A 24,455-nucleotide genomic window follows, 5' to 3' on the forward strand; every position below is an offset into this window, starting at 1 on the left:
TGAATTGCAGGTAGCACCTTTTGGGCTTGTGCTGACTCCACCCCCCAGGGGGTGGGCATTTGGGCCACATCTGGATAGTACAAAAGGAGCTCACACTTTCTCCTGAGCCTAGCTTGAGCCCTCGTGTGCTTCTGCAGCCTTGCTCAATCTTTGGTCCTGACTTCTAGCTTGGTCCGTCATCCTGCCACCCAGTTTGCCCTTCAGTCCTGTACAGCACAGAGTGAAACCATGGAGTTCACTCCTGTAAGATGAGCTTGGGGAAGTTTAGGAGAGGATCAGACATATTCATGGAGGTTAAGGCTGCTAACTCTGATGGCTACGCTCCACTTCTATTGTTGGAGGCAGTGTGTCTCTAAATGTCAGTTTTGGGGAACTGAAACTGGGGAAAGTACAATTGGGCTCAAGTTCTACTTGTGGGCTTCTCAGAGGTATTTGGTTGGCCACTGTGACAAGAGTGCATTTATTGCATTTATATATATATATAAAGACAAAGAAGAAACTGAACCTCATTTTTAGTCTTTAAATGTATATTTAAAGGCACGAATACAGGATGGGTGACACCTGGCTTGAGAGCAGTACATGTGAAAAGGATCTAGGAGTCTTGGTAGACCACAGACTTGACATGAGTCAGCAGTGTGATGCAGCAGCTAAAAAAGCCAATGCAATTCTGGGCTGCATCAATAGGAGTATAGCATCTAGATCTAGGGAAGTAATAGTACCACTGTATTCTGCTCTGGTCAGACCTCACCTGGAATACTGTGTCAGTTCTGGGCACCACAGTTCAAGAAGGATACTTGTCCAGAGGAGGGCAACCAAAATGGTCAAAGGCCTGGAAACAATGCCTTATGAGGAATGGCTTAGGGAGCTGGGTATGTTTAGCCTGGAGAAGAGAAGGTTAAGGGGTGATATGATAGCCATGTTCAAATATATGAAAGGATGTCATATGGAGGAGGGAGAAAGATTGTTTTCTGCTGCTTCAGAGAAGCGGACACGGAGCAATGGATTCAAACTTCAAGAAAGAAGATTCCACCTAAACATTAGGAAGAACTTCCTGACAGTAAGAGCTGTTTGACAGTGGAATTTGCTACCAAGGAGTGTGGTGGAGTCTCCTTCTTTGGAGGTCTTTAAGCAGAGGCTTGACAGCCATATGTCAAGAATCCTTTGATGGTGTTTCCTGCTTGGCAGGGGGTTGGACTGGATGGCCCTTGTGGTCTCTTCCAACTCTATGATTCTATGATTCTATGATTTTGTACTTTGTAATTCTAAAATCATGAAATATGTATGATACGTACATTCTCCACCTGTGTATTTACAGCTTTGCCGCTTGCCTGCTTAGCAATCCCCATTTGTGTTAGATGCAGCTATTCAATAATGTCAAAGGGCAAAGGGCAGATTGCCCTTGGGGTGGGGAGAAAAGTAATTCTCAGCTAGAATTAAAGTTATTATCTTCAAACTGAAATGGCGATGGATTCCTTCTTTGCTCTATCTCCAGCTCAGAAAAAAAATACCTCCTTTCTGAGATAAAGCAGAGAGCAAAGCAGATATCTCATCCTTTCACATCTGCCTCCCCATCCTTCCCTCCCTTCCCAGACAAAGTTTTAATTATATTTGATAGCTCTTCTTTGAAATCTCCAGGAGTTAAGTAATTTCTTTGCACTGTAAGCCTATCGGCGCGTCGCCTGCACACTGCCCCACATACATATGCATTCGCTCGCGGTTTGCACTCAGGCAAAAAGCAATTCAGCGAGCAAGTGTCTCGTAATCTCACTTAAAGCTGCTGCAGTGATACACGCAGACAAGCCCCGGCTGACACATCTGTTTAATGGCACATTTGTGTCAAGAGCTGGGCTGGCAAGTGGGGATTCCCCAAGCAGAGGTTCCGGTGCTGGCAGTGAAAAATGCTTGGCAAATATAGTCTTTGTGGATACCGATATGAACTAACCTGATCTGAGCTTTCCACATGAATTTGCAAATCAGTTCTAGGGAAGGAGGGATGGGCTGAAATCTGGTCCATCCCAGTTCTCAGAGGGAACAGGACTCAACCCCTTCTGCCCTGCTTCCAGGTGGATTTTTAACGAAATGTGCTTACAAACCCACCAGGCTATCTATCATCTATCTATCTATCTATCTATCATCTATCTATCATCTATCTATCTATCTTATCTATTTGATGAATAAGTCTCTTCTTGTGACATATCTCAAAGCACATTTTCACAAAACACTTAGATAAAGCAAGTGGGTATGTAAGTACAATTCAAAACCACTACATCTATAAAAACAGATAAAGCAATTACATGGATAAAAACAATTTCAAACCCAAGACAAGTAGCTACTGGGATCAGAATTTCCATTTAGAAAGTTTGCTTTAAATATACATTTAAAAGCATCTTACTGGATGGTCCAAGGATTGTGCTCTGCTTTCATTCCCCCAACTTCCCCCCCTTTAACGTTTCAGAAATTGCGTATCCAGCTGTTCACAGCCTGAGCAGTTATCTACTTGATATTGTGCACCTTGAATGAACATAGAACAATCCCCTTTCTCATGGAGCAATGGGGTTTCATGCTGTTTTGGGGGGGGGATTGTGCAGGGGGTGGGGAACAACCCAAATCAAAACTATGGCTGTAATTGTAATCCCATCTACGTAGGAGTAAGCCCCACTGAATTGAGTAGGTCTTTCTTCTGAGAAGACACGTTTGGGCTTGCGACCTCAGTGTGACTAGCCCAAGGTCACCCAGCAGCTGCATGTGGAGGAGCGGGGAATTGAACCCAGTTCACCAGAATACAAGTCCACCGTTCTTAACCACTACACCACGCTAGCAAATTCCATGGGCAAATTCCAGCCAGGCAAAAGCATTCAAGAATGATGCAGAGCAAGGCTGATGAGGGGTATGATCTGGGGAGAGGGAGTATGGCCTGAGGAGAGAGGGAAATGGAAGAGAAATGGAGTGAATTGTGTTCCTGTGTTTTCACATCAAGACCACTTCCCCCCCTCAGATAATGCGTCAAAAGAACTGTGTCAAATAGAGGTGACAAAGGATGACATTTAAAAATAACAAGTCATGCAGAATTGGTGGCATTTGAGGATTATTGAAGAGCTAAGATATGAAATTGCTGAACTATTAACTAAAATATGCAGCTTCTCCATAAAAAAATACCTTCTTAACCCATTGACTGGAAGGTAGCCAAAGTAAAACCAATTTATAAAAGGAGCCAGGTGGGATCCAAGAAATTACAGGCTTGTCAACCTAACTTCTATCTCTAGTAAATCAGTCGAAAGCATGATTAAGACTAGAATTGTTAAACCTTTAGAAAAAATAAGCCTCGCTTAGGAAAAGCCAGCATGGCTTCTGCAAAAAGATGCTTCGCTTCGCTAGCTTTTTAACCTTTCCTTTTAACAAATTCCTCACCAAAGAACCCTGAAGAAACATAGCAATGTTGGGATGAGAAAACCAGAGCTCCTACGATTTCCAGTTAATGGATTTTAAAACAGGAGGTTAGGAATAAATGGATAACCTTTCACAAGGGAAAACAACATAAAGGTGTGTGTGTGTTTTCCCCTCCTGTTAATATATTTTAACGTATTTATAAAATGTTTCAGGGTCAGGGATGGATTGCGAAGTGGGCAACTTTGCAGATGGAACCAGCCTTTTTAGAAGGCTGAAATTCTGAGCAGACTAGAGAGAGCTCCAAATGGATTTCTCCAAACTCAGGACCAGAAGAACCTCCTGGATCAGCTCAATGGCCCATCTAGTCCAGCATCATGTTCTCACAGTGGCTAACCAGGTGTCCAGGGCTGAGCTGCCAAGTACCCCGTTTTCTCCGGGAAAACCCCGATTTTACTTACCTTTTCCTAGTGGTCCCCCGTATCACTTCGTCTCCCATTTTTCTCCGTTATTTTCTCCTGCCGGCGGCCATTTTTTTTCTTTCCGATTTGCCCTTCTATGGGCACCAAAAATGGCCGCCGGCGGCTTCAAAAGTCGCATCTACACATGTCCGGAAGTGCATAGCCGCGACTTCCGGTGTAGGCGGCGGCCATTTTTGGTGCCCATAGATGTGCGGAGCGACACCGGAAGTTGCATCGACGCACTTCCTGACATGCGTACAAGCGACTTTCGAAGCCGGCGGCAGCCATTTTTGGTGCCCATAGAAGGGCAAAGCGACACAGGATGTTACGTCGACGCAACTTCCGGTGTCACACGGCTGCCGGTCCCGGATTCTGCAGTCCGGGACTTGGAAGGTAAGGTCCAGGGGAAGGCTGCAGTCAGAACCTCAATGCAATAGCATTTTCTTCACTTGTGCTGCCCAGTAGCTGGAATTCAGAGGCATACTGCCTTTGATGCTGGAGGTAGCACTTGGCCATTATAGCTAACAGCCCTTGATGGTCTTATTTTCCATAAATTTGTCTAAACCTCTTTTTAAAGGAAATTATGTAGCCTGTGAGCTAAATTTGCATTAAATGTTGGCGAATGGACAAAAGAATCCCAGCTGAGATTCAATGTAAGCAAAGTGATTCGCAATGGAATTCAGAACATCCCAAATATTTGTCAAGTGTTTGTATATGCTCTTGATTGGTGTCATTTGGCTGTATCTCCCCAAGAAAGAGCTGCAAACTCATTGAACAAAATCTTAAAGAAAATGGAACAAGGTAAAAGGGAAATCCAAGGGAAGGCCCTAAAATTAAAATACCGAGCATCTTAGTTATACCTGCCAAGTCTCCCGCTGAAAAATGCGGGAACAGCAGCGGCGCGGCACCGGAAGTTGCATAGAAGCAACTTCCGGGGCTGCTCTGACCATGTGTGGGCACTGGAAATAGGGCAGATCGACACCGGAAGTCGCTTCTACGCATGCCCAAGATGGCTGCCGGGCATGCGTAGAAGCGACTTCCGGTGTTGCCCTGCCCTATTTCCAGTGTCCACACATGGTCAGAGCAGCACCCAAAACTGAGGCTCCCTGGCAGGTAGGAAATCCTGGGGATTTCTAGGATTTTTCTCCATTCGGGAGAACAGTGGGAAACGGATTAAAATCCGGGGGTTTCCCGCAAAAAACGGGATACTTGGCAGCTAAGTCTTAGTACCATTGTCTAACTGTGGCCCATCCATGCTTAGAACCTACTACACACTGACAGTTGTGCAACCTTAAAATGTATACCATGGATGTGGAGACAGTTCAGTAGCATGGCATTATGAGGGCTTATTAAACAAATTACTGGCCTGCTTACATCCAGAAATGCCATTGCTCTCAATGGAATTTTCTTCAAAGTCAATACACTCAAGGTTGCATTACTTCTACAAGGTTGCATACCTCTCAACTGCCCTGATTAAATCGGGTCATCCTGTATTTGGGAGCCATGCTTTCAGCATGGCGCCCCAAAATGTGTGATATCTCTTACGAGAGCCCAGAACCACACATTTTGGGGCTTTATGCTCTCACAAGAGTCACGTGACTTGTGAGGAAGAGTGGCTAGAAGACGCAGGTCCCGGTTTTCAGCCTCAACATGTTGGATGGTATGTAATCAGAAGGGCTGGTCACCAGATTTATCTGCGATTCAAACCCTGAGCCAAATTGGACCTATTTGAAGGAATCTGGCTCCCAGATTACTGCAGGTCAGGTTGAGAGCCCAGAGGTATCTTGGGACTTTCAGTGGGGAGGGGCATCGGGCAGGAAGAAGAGGCAGGTGTGAGTGAAAAGGCTGAGAAAGGACAAAAAAGGGGGCACTTACTTAGCAGCAGCATCTTCAAAGGAGAAGGTCCCACCAGACCTCTCATTCTTCCAGAGCCTCTCCTCTTTCCTGATCCTTCCTGGCACCTGAAGCCACTTGGAAAGGAGCAACACCAGCAGGATTTTCCTGATATTACCTTCATGGCATTTGAAGGAGCTGTGGAAGTAGCAGCTCCCCCACTACAAAGTGGTTCATGTTTGGCTGCTCACATGCAGATATTTCTGCACCATTAGGAATAGGCAGATCAATTTCTTTCCAATACACATCAGTGTTTATTCCTAAATCCATTTCATCCCATTTCAGGATTAAGTCTGCACAAAATTTGGTTTCTAAAATATATGGTTTTGAAGCAGGGCTTTTAAATTTATTGAGCCAAGAACTGTTCTGCAACATTCAGAGAAGTGGACTGTACAAAGTTCTCCTCCACATCCCTACGACAATACGTTATTTATTTGCAATTAGTTGTTGCGTCCTCAGCTGAAATGGCATGCTGCGTTCAATCATTTTAAGTATCAGTGTGAATAACCACAAAAATGGCCCACTAGGAACAGGAAAAAGATTTTTTTTAAAAAAACTACCTACATAAATAGACAGAACAATGAGTAATCATCTGAGAAAATGGAAGATAGGTTTCTTTAGTATGAAAAAACAGATGGTGGTTCTGAAGAAATGATGTGTTCTTAATATTTGTATTGATAACAGCTTGGCAGAGAAGAAAGTTCCGGAAGTTTTCCGCTCTTCTTGATTGATTGCTTTTGCCTTTATCGTTTCTGGGTTTGCGCTGAAGAAATAAAAAATCTGTCTCTATAAAGGCATTTGCCACTCTCCTGTGCATGGAGATTTGTTGACACAGTGGCCTAAGAGACTAAGTAACCCACTGTTGAGGCTGCCACGGTGAAACTGTGCCACACAGAAACCAGGAGGAAGGAGGAAGAACCCTTAGGTCCCAACAGGACTTCAAAGTATGACAATATGTCCTCCGTTTTTTGAGAAATCCAAAAACCTTACCCCAGATAAAAAGGTAAAGGTAAAGGGACCCCTGACCATTAGGTCCAGTCGTGACCGACTCTGGGGTTGCGCGCTCATCTCACATTATTGGCTGAGGGAGCTGACGTACAGCTTCCAGGTCATGTGGCCAGCATGACAAAGCCGCTTCTGGCAAACCAGAGCAGCACATGGAAACACCATTTACCTTCCCGCTGTAGCGGTTCCTATTTATCTACTTGCATTTTGACATGCTTTCGAACTGCTAGGTAGGCAGGAGCTGAGACCAAGCAACGGGAGCTCACCCCGTCACAGGGATTCGAACCGCCGACCTTCTGATCAGCAAGCCCTAGGCTCAGTGGTTTAACCACAGCGCTACCTGGGTCCAGATAGCATCCCCCAAAACTGATACCCCACACTATGCTTAGAGTTTAGCGCAAATCCAGTGGAACTTTCAAAAAATGAGGTCAGGTTTCCCCATAACTATGATGGGATTTGCTTAAAGAATGTCAATATATCTTCCTCCTCCTCCTCCTTTTTCTCTTTTATAGAAAAAGCAGATGTTTTAATATGTATAGCTGCACCACCCTGAGGTTTGTCCAGAACACAGAGATTCAAGCAAGCCGTTAAAACTGCAGCAGAACTTCAAGGTTCATATTATTATGCATACCAAAATCAGCTGGATAGCTTTGCTATAGAAAACTCCATAGAAAATTTCCATTACTGTATTCTGACAGTTATAAATCCTAATGTTGTCGAAGAGTCTAAATGACAGAAGATGACACACAGCCTCGCCGAGTGCTGAATCCCATTACTGATGTGGCTTTCCCCCTCCTCTCTTTTTCTTAACAGCTTCGAGCGCATGCAGTGGATATGAATGGAAACAAAGTGGAGAACCCCATTGACCTCTACATCTACGTTATTGACATGAATGACAACAGGCCAGAGTTCATAAACCAAGTCTATAATGGATCCGTTGATGAAGGATCCAAACCAGGTACAGTAGGAATTGCCCGTGGAACTGCTGCAGGTCTTTGGATAATAAAGTGCTGTTTTATATTGTGTCCCTTGCCCATCCTTGGATGTTAAGCATTGTTGTTTATTTCTATGTAGAGCATCCATTAAAGAACAGGAGGGGGTGTGGAGGAATCCCAGAGCAGTTGACACATTCAGCCCTTGAACAGCATTGGGCTCGTTCACGCCAAATCATAAAAACGACAAGATTCTTTTAAAGGTAAACCCCAGTTGTGGACGACTCTGGGGTTGCGGCGCTCATCTCGCTTTATTGGCCGAGGGAACCGGTGTACAGCTTCCGGGTCATGTGGACAGCATGACAAAGCCGCTTCTGGCGAACCAGAGCAGCACACGGAAACGGCGTTTACCTTCCTGCCGAAGCGGTACCTATTTATCTATTTGCACTTCGTGCTTTCGAACTGCTAGCTTGGCAGGAGCTGGGATGGAGCAATGGGAGCTCACCCCGTCACAGGGATTCGAACCGCCAACCTTCTGATCGGCAAGCCCTAGATGCTATTAGTCAAGAGCCCTATCTAGGCGTTACAAGCCCAAAACACAGGTCAGACCCATACAGAGGCTGGGGTACACTTGCCCTGAGCTTCAGACTTACTTACTCGGACTTACTTGCCTCCCAGCTGACCAATGACATAATGGATGAAGCAGCCATGGGCAAAAGGCCCATGCCTGTCCATATGCACTGTAAGGGATGGGGGTAGCACTGTGGTTTAAACCACTGAGCCTCTTGGGCTTGCCGATCAGAAGGTCGGCGGTTCGAATCCCTGTGACGGGGTGAGCTCCTGCTGCTCTGTCCCAACTCCTGCCAACCTAGCAGTTTGAAAGCATGCCAGTGCAGTAGATAAATAGGTACCGCTGTGGTGGGAAGGTAAACAGCGTTTCTATGCACTCTGCTTTCCGTCACGGTGTCCCGTTGCTCCAGAAGTGGTTTAGTCATGCTGGCCACATGACCCAGAAAACATTCTGTGGACAAACGCCGGCTCCCTCGGCCTGAAAGCGAGATGAGCGCCACAACCCCATAGTCGCCTTTGAATGGACTTAATCATCCAGGGGTCCTTTACCTTTTACCTTTTTTATATGCACTGCAAGTCTTCAATAGTAAAATCTGGACCTGAGTTACTGCATACTTGTGTGTAAGCATCAGATCAGATTAGGCAGCAGCACTGAGGCAGCATATCTCATGCTCAAGACTCCTGCCCCGGGTTTCAGACAAGCTCTGCATGGGCCTGGCATGAGCTGTACTAAGTAACTCTGGGGTCTGTCTGAGCTGTGTAGGGGTGGGGGAGATATTTGGTTCAGTTTGCCTTTAAAGGCAAATGAACGTAATTTGCACTTTCTGGAAACTGAAACAGAGGCAGCCTTTGAAATCTGCATTTCTCCAAATTTTACAGTGCAGTTCTCTAGCCAAGTCATGTATACAAAAATGCATACACTAAGGTGAAATGTTCATAAAAATGGATATATTCATGAAAATGTATTATATTAGGAAACATTGATTTTTTGGGGGGGGGAGATTTGGGGGAATGCAAATAAAAAATGTGTTTATTAGGAGAAATCCGCACTAAAATGCTGTTGAATTTTTGAGAGGATTATATTATTATTATTATTAATAATAATAATAATAATAATAATAATTTGGCAAACTCATGTAGAACTGAGAATAATACTGGAAAACAAGAAACTGACAGAAGCCAAAACTGACATTGACCTGTGCGTAGTGCTGAGTGGCCCCTACCTTTGACTTCCATGCAAAAGTTCCTTTCCCCAAGGACTTTCCTTGAGCGGGGTAACTTAATGCAATTCCCTCCAGCTGTTGTTAGAGCATGGCCAAAGGTCAGGGATTATGGAATATGTAATACAGCAAAATCTGGAGGGACCCAAAAATCTGCAGAGCACCACATTGTCCATCCCTGTGCTTGCAGTTCAACAATGGAGACAATCACCTGGAAATATGGTGAGTTTTCCGTCAGTTGAGATCTTCGAGCACAGGCTGAATGGCCATTTGTTGGGGATGCATTGATGCCCTTGGATTTCCTGCATCACACAAAATCCTATTTTAGACAGCCTAATTTCTCCCTTCCTGATCTGTGATTCGAGGCTTTCCCTCTTTTTCTGCTTCTCTCTGTTGTTGCCTCACTGCCTCTCTTTTCCCTTCTCATTAAAATGCAGAAGGAAATTAAAAACAAAACAGAAGAAATGATGTAGTTGAAACTTGCAGCTTAGGTTGGGGCGTGAACCACTTCTGGGTCTCAGGTAGCAAGCAATGCAATTTAATGTAAGTTAGGCAGGACTTAGATTTTGGATCACTCCCCATCAGTTGAAAATCAGTGATTCAGAGCATCCAGTGATGGCTGGTACCCATTGGGACTGGTAGGGCAGAAGGCAAGGAAACCAACAGTAACTAGTACCAGAGCCAGTGACAGGCAGAGCCCAGTAATCCTTCTTTTGTGCTCATTCTCCTCCCTGCAGAGTTGTTGTTGTTGTTGTTGTTGTTGTTGTTGTTGTTTAGTCGTTTAGTCGTGTCCGACTCTTCGTGACCCCATGGACCATAGCACGCCAGGCACTCCTGTCTTGCACTGCCTCCCGCAGTTTGGTCAGACTCATGTTTGTAGCTTCGAGAACACTGTCCAACCATCTCATCCTCTGTCGTCCCCTTCTCCTAGTGCCCTCAATCTTTCCCAACATCAGGGTCTTTTCCAAGGATTCTTCTCTTCTCATGAGGTGGCCAAAGTATTGGAGCCTCAGCTTCACGATCTGTCCTTCCAGGGAGCACTCAGGGCTGATTTCCTTAAGAATGGATAGGTTTGATCTTCTTGCAGTCCATGGGACTCTCAAGAGTCTCCTCCAGCACCATAATTCAAAAGCATCAATTCTTCGGCGATCAGCCTTCTTGATGGTCCAGCTCTCACTTCCATACATCACTATTGGGAAAACCATAGCTTTAACTATACGGACCTTTGTCGGCAAGGTGATGTCTCTGCTTTTTAAGATGCTGTCTAGGTTTGTCATTGCTTTTCTCCCAAGAAGCAGGCGTCTTTTAATTTCGTGACTGCTGTCACCATCTGCAGTGATCAAGGAGCCCAAGAAAGTAAAATCTCTCACTGCCTCCATTTCTTCCCCTTCTATTTGCCAGGAGGTGATGGGACCAGTGGCCATGATCTTGGTTTTTTTGATGTTGAGCTTCAGACCATATTTTGCGCTCTCCTCTTTCACCCTCATTAAAAGGTTCTTTAATTCCTCCTCGCTTTCTGCCATCAAGGTTGTGTCATCTGCATATCTGAGGTTGTTGATATTTCTTCTGGCAATCTTAATTCCGGCTTGGGATTCATCTAGTACAGCCTTTCGCATGATGAAATCTGCATATAAGTTAAATAAGCAGGGAGACAATATACAACCTTGTCGTACTCCTTTCCCAATTTTGAACCAATCAGTTGTTCCATATCCAGTTCTAACTGTAGCTTCTTGTCCCACATAGAGATTTCTCAGGAGACAGATGAGGTGATCAGGCACTCCCATTTCTTTAAGAACTTGCCATAGTTTGCTGTGGTCGACACAGTCAAAGGCTTTTGCATAGTCAATGAAGCAGAAGTAGACGTTTTTCTGGAACTCTCTAGCTTTCTCCATAATCCAGCGCATGTTTGCTATTTGGTCTCTGGTTCCTCTGCCCTTTCGAAATCCAGCTTGCACTTCTGGGAGTTCTCGGTCCACATACTGCCTAAGCCTGCCTTGTAGAATTTTAAGCATAACCTTGCTAGCCTGCAGAGTTCTACACAGTTCTACACAGGCAACTCTGAGGCTAAGGGAGAGGAAGCTGAAAGCCAGGGCTGCTTGTAAGGAGGAAGGCAGGCAGGTGGGGGCTGGTCGAGGGCAGGCCAAAGTTGGTGGGACAGTGCCCTGTTTGCCCAAATAGATCAGCCCTCATGGAGAACATCTCTGCACCGGCTCAAGGAACGGGGCAATTTGTAATCTTTGAGAGAGATTGGGCATTTCCAGGTGTTGTGAACCTAACCCAACAAGCCAAGCTTCAGTAGTGGCTTGTGGAAGGTGGGAGCCAGCAGTGAGACCTTCCTGCTGGTGGAACTCCACTTATCAGAATGAAGAAAGCCAAGGTGGCAGTGGGGTCAGGGGAACTCCAGGCTGCCCCTGCCAACCCTCAACTCCTCCATTCTCGCCGCCACTCTTTTCTATCTTGGCCAACTTCCCACCAGGAAGACACCACTGTCATTGCCCCTCACCCACTTGTCACAATTTATAAATACATTTTTATAGCAAAAAAATGATAATTTTGATTAAAACTCCACACTACGAAAGGGTTTCCGTACCTTATATCCACCTCCGTTACCTCTTCAAAATGCTCTGTTTAAACCATCTATGTTCCTTAGTCAAGAGAAATTGTTGCCTTCATCGTCTTCAAAATGTGACCACCTGCATTGAGATAAATCAATTATTTCCAGTAATTAGTCCATTAATTCCGTCCATCTGATCAATTTAAGGCAGCTAATTGACAGCAAATTTCATCTGTCAGGAGCTTTAATAATAACAAATGTGAAGGAATTCAATGTTTGGGGTATTTTTTGGGGGGGAGAAATGTAGGTTATTTTGTGAACAGTAGGGAACATGCTGAGAAATAAAGATCTCAGGGCAGACTTAATGAGGTTGTTTTCCCTTGATAAATTTGTCTTCCACTGTTGTTTACCTGGTGGAAGGGTTAAATATCACATTCCTCTTGGATTGTGTCAGCAAACATTTGTCATAACTTCTCCATTGCCTGGGGTAGTTGTCATATAAAAAAAACCTCTGGAGGACACCATTTTTAACGAGAGGAAAGGCAATTGGGATTGATTGCCTTTCTGCCTGTTGAGGAATTGGAACAGGGTACCAAAAATATGTAGCAGGGACAAAGTGTTTTGATTTATGCCTTGAGGGCGGAAAGTCCACGCCTCTTCTCTTTTGCTTTCTTTTGCTCTTGTGGTGACACTGGGTCTACACCTGCAGCAGAATGAGCCAATAGAGCAGACCACACCATTTTAGACCCAGTGTCCCACCACCAGGCTGTAAGGCAGGCATCCCCAAACTTTGGCCCTCCAGATGTTTTGGACTATAAGTCCCATCTTCCCTGGCCACTGGTCCTGTTAGCTAGGGATCATGGGAGTTGTAGGCCAAAACATCTGGAGGGCCACAGTTTGGGAATGCCTGCTCTAAGATGTCATCTTTGGAGCCCTCCTTGGGAGGAAAGGTCCCACCACTCTTCTTCATCCAGCCAGTCCCTGGTGCACATCCACAAATGTCTGGGCTAGAACCTGCCTCCCAGAAGTGCTAAGGTTTGGTTTGGCTGCATGGAGGGTTTTGTTTTTTTTAATGTCATACAACATTCAAAAGTGCTCTTCCTTACCTGTAGCTTGTTGTGGGGCAGCCCACATGCCTGCTTCATTCTGCAGCCTACATCGCCGTCTCCTTCTTTATCTAGTCTGGGGGGGGGGTAACCTTCTTTCAGCTGGAGGAGGACTGCATTTCCTCATGGGCAGCCTTCCTGGGGCCATGTGAGAGCAGTGGGTGGGGCCACAAAAATGTGTGGAGCAATGAATGCCATGCTTACGTTGGTAGAGTAGGCTGTGTTCCAGCCAGGCAAAAGTCACAGATTTCCACACACACACACACCCCTCTGCTCTCCATCCAGACAAGAAGCATGGTCACCCTTTCAAGGACACAACCAGCCAAGAGCAGCAATCAGAGTTTATTGAGCAAGACCAGTGCAGAGTGTGGCCCGGGGAGAGTGCCAATGGCCAAACTGGCCAGAGGGGGGCACATTCTGTCTACAGTCTGATTCCCCCCACTCCTGGCCTCATCCCTTGTTGCTTCTTTGATGCTTTAGCTGAGATTCCTGCATTGCATGGGTTTGGACAAGATCACCCTGGGGTCCTTTTCAATTCTGCAGTTCTGTGATTCTATGATTCGTGGACAGAATTGTTGAATATTGTGCCCTTACATGCCCCGACTGACTATCTTCTAAAATTGTCAAAGTGGTTTACAACTCTATACAGTATCCCTATATCTATCAATATAATTTTTTAAAAATTTAAAATAAAAGTCAGGAACCACCACCAACTTATTATGGAAATATATTTTCTGCATAAGCCTGGTGGTACGGGGGGGGGGGGGGGATCAGCAGGTGTTGAAACATATGATTGAAGGTTGAAACATATGATTGTCAATTTATACATTGCCTGTTAGTTTTTAAACTCAGGACATGATTTAACTCACTGACTACCCACTAAGTAACCTGAGTGAGCCTGAGTCATTACATAGCATACAGCAAGCCCTTCTCCTGAAAGACCTCTATTTTACAAGAGCACGTCTTGGAGGAGCTATGGCAGCAAGCTTGGGGTTTCTGGAATGCATTTGGATAATTCCTTTGACGTTCAGGTGCATGCAGATGTTTTCAGCACGCTTTAAATGCTCTTAGTGCAGGAAGGATCCCACACTCCATCAGGATTTCAGCGGGCGAAAAACTGCTATGAGCTCACATGTACGTTGAAATGAGCTGATATCCTCTTGACACTTCCGTGGCAAATCAAACTTCCTGTGTCTTACTCTAAAACAAATCAATACAGAAAAGAGTTACCAGATGTTAAACTAGCTCTGCTCATTAGGATGATAGATAGAGTAAATTGCAGCTTCTTCCTGTTTAAAATCCGGATAAGCCTTTAAGCTATTAAATCAGAATTGGATACCTTTGACTACAAAATGCTTGCTCTTCTGGTTAGAGCTATGGGCTTGGGTGGGATTCCCCCCCCCTTTTTTTTTAACTATCTATTCCAAACCATAATATGGGTACAAAACTGTCTCTCCTATTCAGAAGCAATTACATTCTCCTTTGATGTATTTCCCCAGAACCACCCCGTTATTTAATCTGTATTCTCTTAAAGGGTTTATATTGGTTATTGAATTTCTCTTCCTTGCCTTTGCTAAATTTCATGGGGGGCCGAGCCATGAGAAGCCCTCATTCTGCACATCAGCAATCACTGTGATGTTATGCCTTTCAGAAAAAGGCAAGGTCATGCAGTCAGATGGTCCAGCCTATGGGTGACTTGACAGCTGCAAGTGTGGGTTGCCAACTGGCTCAGCCTTGTCCTTTTATTCTGGTTTGTTCTTTATCCAAAACAATTAACTCTTTTTTGCCCACTGATGCAAAAGATGCACTTTAGGTTATGGGGGAAACCTTGCTGGCTGGGTCATTATTAATGTCATGTTTAGGGGAGGTACAGTGGTGAATAACCTGAAATCTGTGGTCATTCAACCTTACTTTGAAAAGATCTACCCACGTATACATTACTACTGATCACCAAACTTCCCTTCTTGGAAAGGTGGTTCAGTAGCAGTTCTGGACAGTTGACAACCAACAATGCTGGGAACTGAAGTATGTACAACTATGTTTATTGGGTAATGTAGGGTTGGGAGGCGTTATAGAGACAAGTTGGGTGCAACGCTTGAGCTTTGTTTCAATGGACAATATGCCAAGGTAGATCTACGGCAGAGGCTTTTCCACAGAGCAGTTTGAAAGGTTCTAACCCACTACATCCACAGAAGAATTGGAAGCATCTCCATTCGTTGTGATGTGCACCTGTTTATTTTGATGGTTACAATTATACGCAATTTGGCACGTTCTCATTCCGATTTCTTGCCTGAAATGCTTCCAGACAAGAATATGAATTGTTCTTGCTATTTCAACCCCTTCCATATTTATGGTGATATCCAACTGACATGTTCCATCAGCAGAATAATTTTTCCTTGTACAATGGGACTTCCCCACCCCCTCCAGCCACTGCATGTACCCCATGCCCTCCCTGAACCTGTTTCTGAGAGCCGAGGGAACCCCTAGAACATATTTAGGGGGCACATGGGAAGAGGAGAGTGGAGAAGTCTCATTGCACAAGCAGAAAACCTTGCTGTGATGGGACACGTAACTCAGTACTAATTTGGATACTACCCACTGTCTGCCATATATCTGTAGATGTGTCTGTAGATATGTGACAAACTGACAGTTTTTGACCTCATCATGCTACTGGCAATTTGACCTCATTGTAACACTGCCCTTGAGTGAATGTTCCCGCAAAGGAGCAAATATCGGAGTGGTCACACCCTGATGATCCTATTAGACTTTTAAATGCCATTGATTCAGCTGGCCTGAGATGCACCTGGCTGGACCAGGCTCTCACATCCTTGTATTTCAAAAACCACTTTATTATTTATTAACTTTGTATACCAAAAGATCACAGAGTGGTCCACAATACCAAAATATGAAATGAAAACACAGAATACATGATAAAACTAAAACAAACCAATAACCCTCAACTCCCATAAATACATTTAAAAAAGCCATAGAATGTTAATCACCCAAATGCATGGCACCTAAAGATATGTAATGAAGGTGCCAGGCGAACCTCCCTGGGGAGAGCATTCCACAAATGGTGAGCCAGTGTGGAAAAGACCCATTCTCATGTTGCCACCCTCCAGACCTCTCATTTGAGTAGCCACACAAAGATGATGATTGTAGTGTCCAGGTTGGTTCATCTTGGGAGAGTTGGTCCTTACAAGTAGCGCTCCTCATCTCAGATGATGAAGTCCCAAAGGGTGGTGAATGACAACCCTTGATGGCAATCAAGACGTTTCTGCTGGTTCAGAATTATGTGAGCTACTGCCAGAGAATGGTGGAAGCATAATATACCAGTGATCAAACATCTGCAATGGCTCCCTGTTGTCTTCTGCACTCAGCTGAAGGTGCTAGCTTTATTTCTGGAGATCTTTGGCCCCCAATACCTGAAAACCAGGTGCCTGATTGCTACAACCCATTGAGTTAGGTCTACCATCCATACACTTAGGCTGCCATCCTAGCCCTACTTGCTCATTGACTTCAGTGGGTAGGCATGACTTCTGAGTAGGCATGGTTAGGATGGCAGCCTTAGTTAATCATCATATTTCACATTTCCAAGTCAGGGCAGCACAGGCAACTAAGGAGATATTCCTAGAGCAGGCATAGGCCAACTCGGCCCTCCAGATGTTTTGGGACTACAATTCCCATCATCCCTGACCACTGGTCCTGTTAGCTAGGGATCAGGGCCGCCCCTAGGCCCGGTCTGAGTGGCGCAAAGCGCCAGGGCGCCTGGCCAGGGGTGCGGAAGGGGCGCCGAACGCTGGTGTCTGCCTCCGCAAGCCTCTGCTGTTGAGCGGCTTCAGGTAGCTCTCCAGAGGCACGTGGGGAGTCCTGGCTTGGGGCCGCCTGAACAGCTGAGAGCCGCAGCACGGCGGCCCCAGGCTCGCACTCCCCGCACGTTTCTGGAGCTTCGCGTGGGGAGCGGGAGCCTGGGGCCTCCTCCTCCGCGCCTCTCAGTTTTTGAGTGGCTTCAGGCCACTCTCCGGAGGCACACAGGGAGCGCGAGCCTGGGGCTGTCTCCTCCGCGCCTCTCAGCTCCCCGCACGCCCCTCGTGCCTGTCTCACTCATGGGGGGCGCCGGAGGGATCTTGGCACCAGGGCGCCAGATATGGTTAAGGCGGCCCTGCTAGGGATCATGGGACTTGTAGTCCCAAAACATCTGGAGGGCCAAGTTTGCCTATGCCTCTCCTAGAGCCTACCTCTCTACAGAATAATCTGTTACCTTGAATATTTGGCAAAGCTCAGATTCAAACATCTTCTGGAAGCAGTGCGTGAAATTTCTTTAATTTTGGATGGATTTGATAGTAGGGTGGTATGAGGCAGAATTAATATGGATTAGGCGTTACTCGTTTTATTTAAACTGGATTGTTTTGCAATGTATACACACACACTTTTCTAACATAGGGCAACTCAGCAGAACTTAAATTAATTTAGGGGTGGGCATTCAAATTTTGCAGATTTTTCTGTTTTAAAATGTAGATAGCGATGATGGAATTGAATCCTGAAATTTGACATTATGCTTTAAAATCAAGGTCTGCCTATAACCTAATTGGATAAAGGTATTAACTACATTAATACAAAAATAATGAACTGCTGTTGCAAGATAGATGTCAAAAATTGAAGACAGTCAGATGTTTCCTGTCACAGTTTGTCAGCTATCAAATACCATCATACTAACTGTCAGTTCATATCAAATATTGAAATCGGTTATTAAATGCCATCAGATGTCAAAATGCCAGACACTGGAGAATATTCTCCCTCAAAATTCACAGGCAAGAATTGCAGAGGAGGAATTTGGGAAGTGGGGTGGGGAGATTTGCTTCAGCTGAGTTACTCATCCTCAGACTTTTGGATAGAGGTGAGTTTAAAATCTGGTATAAAGGTGGTAAGGAGGCCCATGGATATTATGGTTGCCTTTGTGATTTCTAAGAAATTATTTCTTTCTTTTATTGAAAGGGGGGGAGAGAGAGTAGTCGTTTTATAATGCCAAACAGTACATTATTATATTGAAAGCAAGATAGTCCTTGTGGAATAAAACTGCTAGCCCATGTAAGCAAAGGCATATCAAGTCTGCTATGTATTGCACCCCCGGCTCACATTAAAAAGGAGCTCCCTTTGCTCCGCTTTAAAAATGCCGAAGAATAAATTCTCCCTAACTGCTTCTCATGTCATTAGTGTAAGGTTATGCAGATGAAGTCTTTAGTGTTCGCCTTTTTTATTATTATGTGTTAAACACGGGTCTTTGCTGAGCTTTTCAAATGAATTCAGAACATGAAATAGATTTGAACCGTTTTTAAAAACACACACGCCAAATCAGCTTCCCCCCTTTTTCCCGAGCTGTTTTGATTTAATGCACTGCTGGTGATTGAAAGTGTATCTTAAAAGGCCATGTTTTACTCTCCTCAAATAATGTTCTGCTTCTTTGAACTTTGCCTCTCTGTGAAGAACATAGCCATGTTAAAAAAAAAAAAGCAGCTGCAAAGCCAGAACCGAAAATTCCCACTGGACCCTCCAGCAGTCTTAATCAGCAAAGTTCTTTTCCGGCTGCAGAAGTTTCCTTTCAAGAGTAGATAAAGGTCTCCAGATTCTGCAGTTTCCTCTTTCAGTGGCGTACAGGTGGCAGGTATGCTTTCTGGCCCCAGAAGATGTTCCGTGTTGTAAATTGGGCATAGCTAAAGCCATACTGCAACAATAGAAGAAAGATTTCCTTAAACCATATATGCCAACTCAACCACTCCAATCAGCAAAATGTTGCAGATGCCACGTAACAGCCATTTCATGTTTGTAAGAACATAATCTTTGGAACTCCCTGCCTATTGATATCAGGCAGGTGTCTTCACCATCCTCTTTTCGGTGCCTGCCAAAAAGATTTTTGTTTAGACAAGCCTGCCCATATCAAGTTTAGAAAGTGATGTGGATTTTTAAAATCTGTTTTTAGCCTATTGTTATTTTAACTTTTCGAAAGTCTTGAAATCTTGTTGTTATTTTTTCCCCTTTTTATAATTTTGTTTTATCTTTTTTGTAAGCCGCTTTGAGGGTTCTTTATTTTTAGCAATCGAGCAGTGTATAAATTTTTATGAAAGAAATAAATAGAGCAGAAGGGGTGAGCCAGTCTGTTTCTAGTGCAGGTCCATTTTGAATGTGTTCACCTGCAAGTAGAGTGGGTTGAAGGATATGTTGTATATTTATGCAGCATAATTTTAGACATATACTAATATATAAACATTGTGGTATGTTTCTGTGTATGTGCTGGCTCCTTAGGAAACCAGCATTTTTAGTGGAATTGTTGCAGGGAGACTCGTTTTTTTAATTGAGATTAAGCAGCAAGATAGGAATGAGAAGGGAGAAATCCATGCAGATAAGTTTGACATCAAGATTTTCAGAAATCGCCATCCCTACCTATAAGTCTATGTTTCATCCACACAAAATTTGCATTTAAATATGTATTTTTAAACTTCTTTCTTTCTTTCTTTCTTTCTTTCTTTCTTCTTTCTTTTTTACACATTCATTCTGCTGCTTTTGAGCCAAGAACTGAATCAGACCGTTCGGGAATTGCAAAGGCTTGTGGGTAGCTCAGTTCGCATCTGGTCACTAGCCTAGGACAGTCAAACTGAAATGGGTAAAGACTGAATTCCCCGGGAGCATTCCTAGAGAGAGGGAGACTGCGACTGGGCTCGCAAAGAATTGTGTAAGCAAACCAACTTTAATCAGATTTCCAAAACATGTCTTGGAACTCTATCTCCCTATTGTGTTGGAATGTGTGCATAGGGGATTCATAAGACAACCCTTTGCAACAGACAGTGGTAGGAACATAGGAAGCTGCCGTATACAGAGGTCCATCTAGATCAGGCATCCCCAAACTGCAGCCCTCCAGATGTTTTGGCCCACAACTCCCATGATCCCTAGCTAACAGGACCAGTGGTCAGGGATGATGGGAATTGTAGTCCAAAACATCTGGAGGGCCGAAGTTTGGGGATGCCTGATCTAGATTCATATTGTCTATTCTGATGGGCAATGGCACTCCAAAATTTCAGACAGGGTTCTCTTCCAGCCCTGCCTGGGGATTGAACCTGGGACCTTCTGCTTGCAAAGCAAGTGCTCTGCCACTGAGCTGCAGCCCCTTCCCCAGAGGGGGTTTGTTATTCTTGCAATTAATAGGAAGCTTCAGATTTCGACAGGTAAGGGAGCTGTTTTCACAGTCCACCTGCTGCCTGCACTTGAAAATGACCGGTTCCTCTTCTTACATCCGGCTGCCCTGCAATTTTTGCTTCTGACACTTTCATTTCCTTCTCTCCTATAATTTTACCAACTCATTCAGCAACGCTCTTCCGTGTCCTTTTACCAGGAACGCAAGTGGCAGGATGCAGAGCAATTTCTTCATTAAGTGCACTAGCAGGTAAAAGGGAACACCTCTTCCCTCCTCCCACCCCCCCAAGACTTGGCAGGAGATTTGGGATCTTCATGTGAGCTTATGTAGAAATGCAAGGCTATGCCTTAAAGGATTAATTTCACAAACCTTTAAATTGTAGTTTAATTTGAAAACTAATTCAGGCCCATAATTGGCTTTCTGTTCAAATCGCTGAGGCTAAAAGATTTAAATTCTTAATATCCAGATGACTTTCAAGTATCTCGCCCCATCTGTGCATTAGTCCACAGTTTTAATCTCTCAGGGGGATCTCTGCTGGCAGAGGAATAAAATAAAAAAATAAACAACAGGAGAACTAATAGAATAATCTCCTCTCTTTTTTGTTTTTTTGTTTTTGTTTTTTTTGGCTTCTTTAAAAAACACCGTTCCTGGCATTCTGTAGAATATTTATTTTTATGAGATTTCTCCAATTTAATTTGCGACATGTAGATCTCACTCCCAGCTATTTAATTTTTTAAAAGGGACATCAATAACAAGAAGAGGACTGTGGAAGGGAGGCAGGGTGGGGGAAGCAGAGCTACTGCTGTGGCAGCGAGTTAGAGAAGGCAAAAAGGATTTTAATTACAACATTCTTCACATAAGCAATAACACCAGCAATGCTCGTCTCCTTTGGAGGTTTGCCCTCGGTGCTTAGAAGCACACACTCACAAACACTCCATGCCTTGTCTCAAATGAAGGAAATCAGAGTTGATTGCCGTCTTTGAGTCAGCATTGTAAGCTCTGACAGGCAGCAGCTCTCGAAGGTTTCATATACAGGTCTTTGCAAGCGGGTGGCGCTGTGGTCTAAACCACAGAGCCTAGGGCTTGCTGATCAGAAGGTCAGCGGTTCAAATCCCTGCAATGGGGTGAGCTCCCGTTGCTCCGTCCCAGCTCCTGCCAAACTAGCAGTTCGAAAGCACATCAAAGTGCAAGTAGATAAATAGGTACCGCTCTGGCGGGAAGGTAAACAGCGTTTCCGTGGGCTGCTCTGGTTCGCCAGAAGCGGCTTAGTCATGCTGGCCACATGACCCAGAAGCTGTACGACGGCTCCCTCGGCCAGTAAAGCGAGATGAGCGCTGCAACCCCAGAATCCTAATGGTCAGGGGTCCCTTTACCTTCACCTGGAAACGCCAGAAGATAGAATCTGGGCCCTTCTGCATGCAAAATGAACCACAACACTTTCCCTATAGACAAGGAAGATGCTTGAACATTGAACTTGAGCTAATCTGCATTCAGTTTCTCATTATATGAGTCCCAGGACCTCTGACTGTTACAGCCCCTACAGTCAGTCACCCCTGACATCCTCATTGACTTGCCGTACATGCGTGAGACTCATCCCGAAGATGTGCTTTGCCATGAGTTGTTATTACACTCCAGTCCTTTTCCTGCGATGCCTGCGTGGTTAATTAGTTATGATTATCAATCTCCACAAAACACGCAGAACACACGCCCCAACAATGTGATCACAACTCGGCAGACTTCTGTGCAAAAGAAAAGGTTTGTTCGTTTTCTTAACCAAGCACTTAATTTTGTTAACATGAAAGGCATCACTTCAGTCACTCGCGACAAGGCTCCTCTTGCATTCTCTCCAAAAAAATCCTCTTCAGGCCAGCTTGTTCTTTTTTATCCTCATTAAGGCATCTCACTGCACCTTTCATGAAGCTGATAATCTCCCGCAGTTAGGAAGTGACGTCTTTTATTAATTAGGTTAGCTGCTTGAAAGGTCAAAATCTGCCATTGATTACAACAAATAACGGTGAATGAGAATGGTTGGAGTTTCCAATTGGAGCTCGATAGTGTGTGGTGTCAAAAGGCTGCTACCGTTGTCTGCAAATTGTTGGTGGTGTTTTTTAGATCCTGGGTTCGCAGCAGATCTGGTTTGGGGATCCCTACTAGCGCAACAAGAAAGCTGGTCTAACTTGTCAGAGGGAAAAATCTAACAAGGGAGTTGGGTGCAAGCAGGCCCCAGGCCTCCATCTCCAAAATAACCAGCCCCTGCCTTCCATTGCCACAGATGGCTGCTCTTTGTCCATGCTCTGCCTTTGCCTTTGGCATTGCATCTAGGAAGACGGATGTTGCCACTTAGGGGTCAAATATGACCGAGGCGTCGCCAACTCCTATCTTGGAATATATCATCATTTCAGAATTTCTGGGTGCCTCTGGAAATTCAGATTCTAATCTTTTGCATTTCTCCTGCATGCCTCACAGTTTGCGGGCAAACACAAAGGTCACTTGCCCTTTTCACACATTCCAGGAAAGTGCGCAGGGGCCCTTGGGATGGTGTCCACTGACCTATTCTCCAAGCAACCATGAGTGTTATCCCAATTCTCACCCTCTCCATGTGGTCACTGAGCACCTGGAAAGGACTTCAGCCGCCGTTACTAAATGCTGCTAGTGCATCATGCAGCTGAAATGCTCTCAATCTTCCTTGCTGCCCTCATGGCCAGCAAAGGATAGTGGCTGCTGAGGCACATTTCACTTTCATAGCAGTGGAGCACTGCAAATATATATCTTACAGGGAAGGCCAAGCTTCAAGCAAGGACATCTGAGGGCTTGGGGGAAGCATTCCTGTCACCTTATCACCTGCAGCTGTTTGCACTTGCACATGTTTAATTAATTTGAAAGGGATTATAGAAATGTGTGGGTATATTATTTATTATTATTATTATTATTTATTATTTATACCCCGCCCATCTGGCTGGGTTTCCCCCACCACTCTGGGCGGCTTGCAGCAAATACCAAAATACATTAAAATATCACAGATTAAAAACTTCCCTAAACAGGACTGCCTTTAGGTGTTTTCTAAATGTCAGGTAGTTGTTTATCTCCTTGACCTCCGATGGGAGGGCATTCCACAGGGTGGGTGCCACTACCGAAAAGGCCCTCTGCCTGGTTCCCTGTAGCTTTGCTTCTCGCAGTGAGGGAAACACCAGAAGGCCCTCGGCGCTGGATCTCAGTGTCCGGGCTGAGCAATGGGGGTGGAGACGCTCCTTCGGGTATACAGGACCGAGGCCGTTTAGGACTTTAAAGGTCAGCACCAACACTTTGAATTGTGTTCGGAAACGTACTGGGAGCCAATGTAGGTCTCTTAGGACCGGTGTTATGTGGTCTCAGCGGCCACTCCATATACATATGGAAGGGCCAACACTCGCTGGTGGTACTTTACCTGCAAATGGTCCAAGATCTCCCACATTTCCATCTAGGACAGGCACCCCCAAACTTCGGCCCTTCAGATGTTTTGGGCTACAATTCCCATCTTCCCCGATCACTGGCCCTGTTAGCTAGGGATCATGGGAGTTGTAGGGCCGCAGTTTTGGGATGCCTGATCTAGGACCTGAAACCCTGCAGAGCAACTGCTGGTCACTTTAGGTCAGGCATAGTCAACATGGTGCCTTTTAGACATTTTTGACTACAACTCCCATCATCCCTGACTATTGGCTATGCTGGCTGGGGCTGATGGGTTTTGTAGTCCACAACATCTGGAGTGCACCATATTGGCTACCCCTAGGATAGGCAATCCTGAGCTAGATGGACCAATTCCCTCTCTCCCTAGCTCCGCAGAGGCCATAGTAGCTCCTGGTGCTGAAGCTTTTGCACAGAGTATTTAGAAAGGTTCTTTTCAACTCATTGCCTCTGCAGAAGAAAGGCATTTCATTCATTTTCTTGCCTTACACATGACTTTTTAAAATTCTTGATTATTGCTGTTACTTGTTATTTGGGCAGCCCCGTTCCATTTTTTTTCCTTGATGTTTTTTTCAGACCAGGATATGAATTGCTATTATTTGGTTTCCTCTGCTTGCTCCACACCTTGTCAACCATATATGTGTAATCGTATCTAAATGTAGATACAGATGTTTTCATTCCGTGCACTCAGATTGCGACCAAG

At 44.8% G+C, this 24,455-nt stretch overlaps 1 protein-coding gene across 2 annotated transcripts in view; it reads left to right on the top strand.

The window, feature by feature from the left end:
* The window catches only part of CDH4 (cadherin 4), a 756,000-nt gene that overhangs the window by 588,407 nt on the left and 143,138 nt on the right, over positions 1 to 24,455 (top strand). For both annotated transcript variants that reach the window (XM_035121942.2, XM_060277334.1), the window contains exon 6: positions 7,557 to 7,701. In XM_035121942.2, the coding sequence (XP_034977833.1) occupies positions 7,557 to 7,701 (145 nt within the window). The remainder of the gene's footprint in view (positions 1 to 7,556; positions 7,702 to 24,455) is intronic.

This window comes from Zootoca vivipara, chromosome 7, assembly GCF_963506605.1.
Source record: "Zootoca vivipara chromosome 7, rZooViv1.1, whole genome shotgun sequence".
Classification (NCBI taxonomy): domain Eukaryota; kingdom Metazoa; phylum Chordata; class Lepidosauria; order Squamata; family Lacertidae; genus Zootoca; species Zootoca vivipara.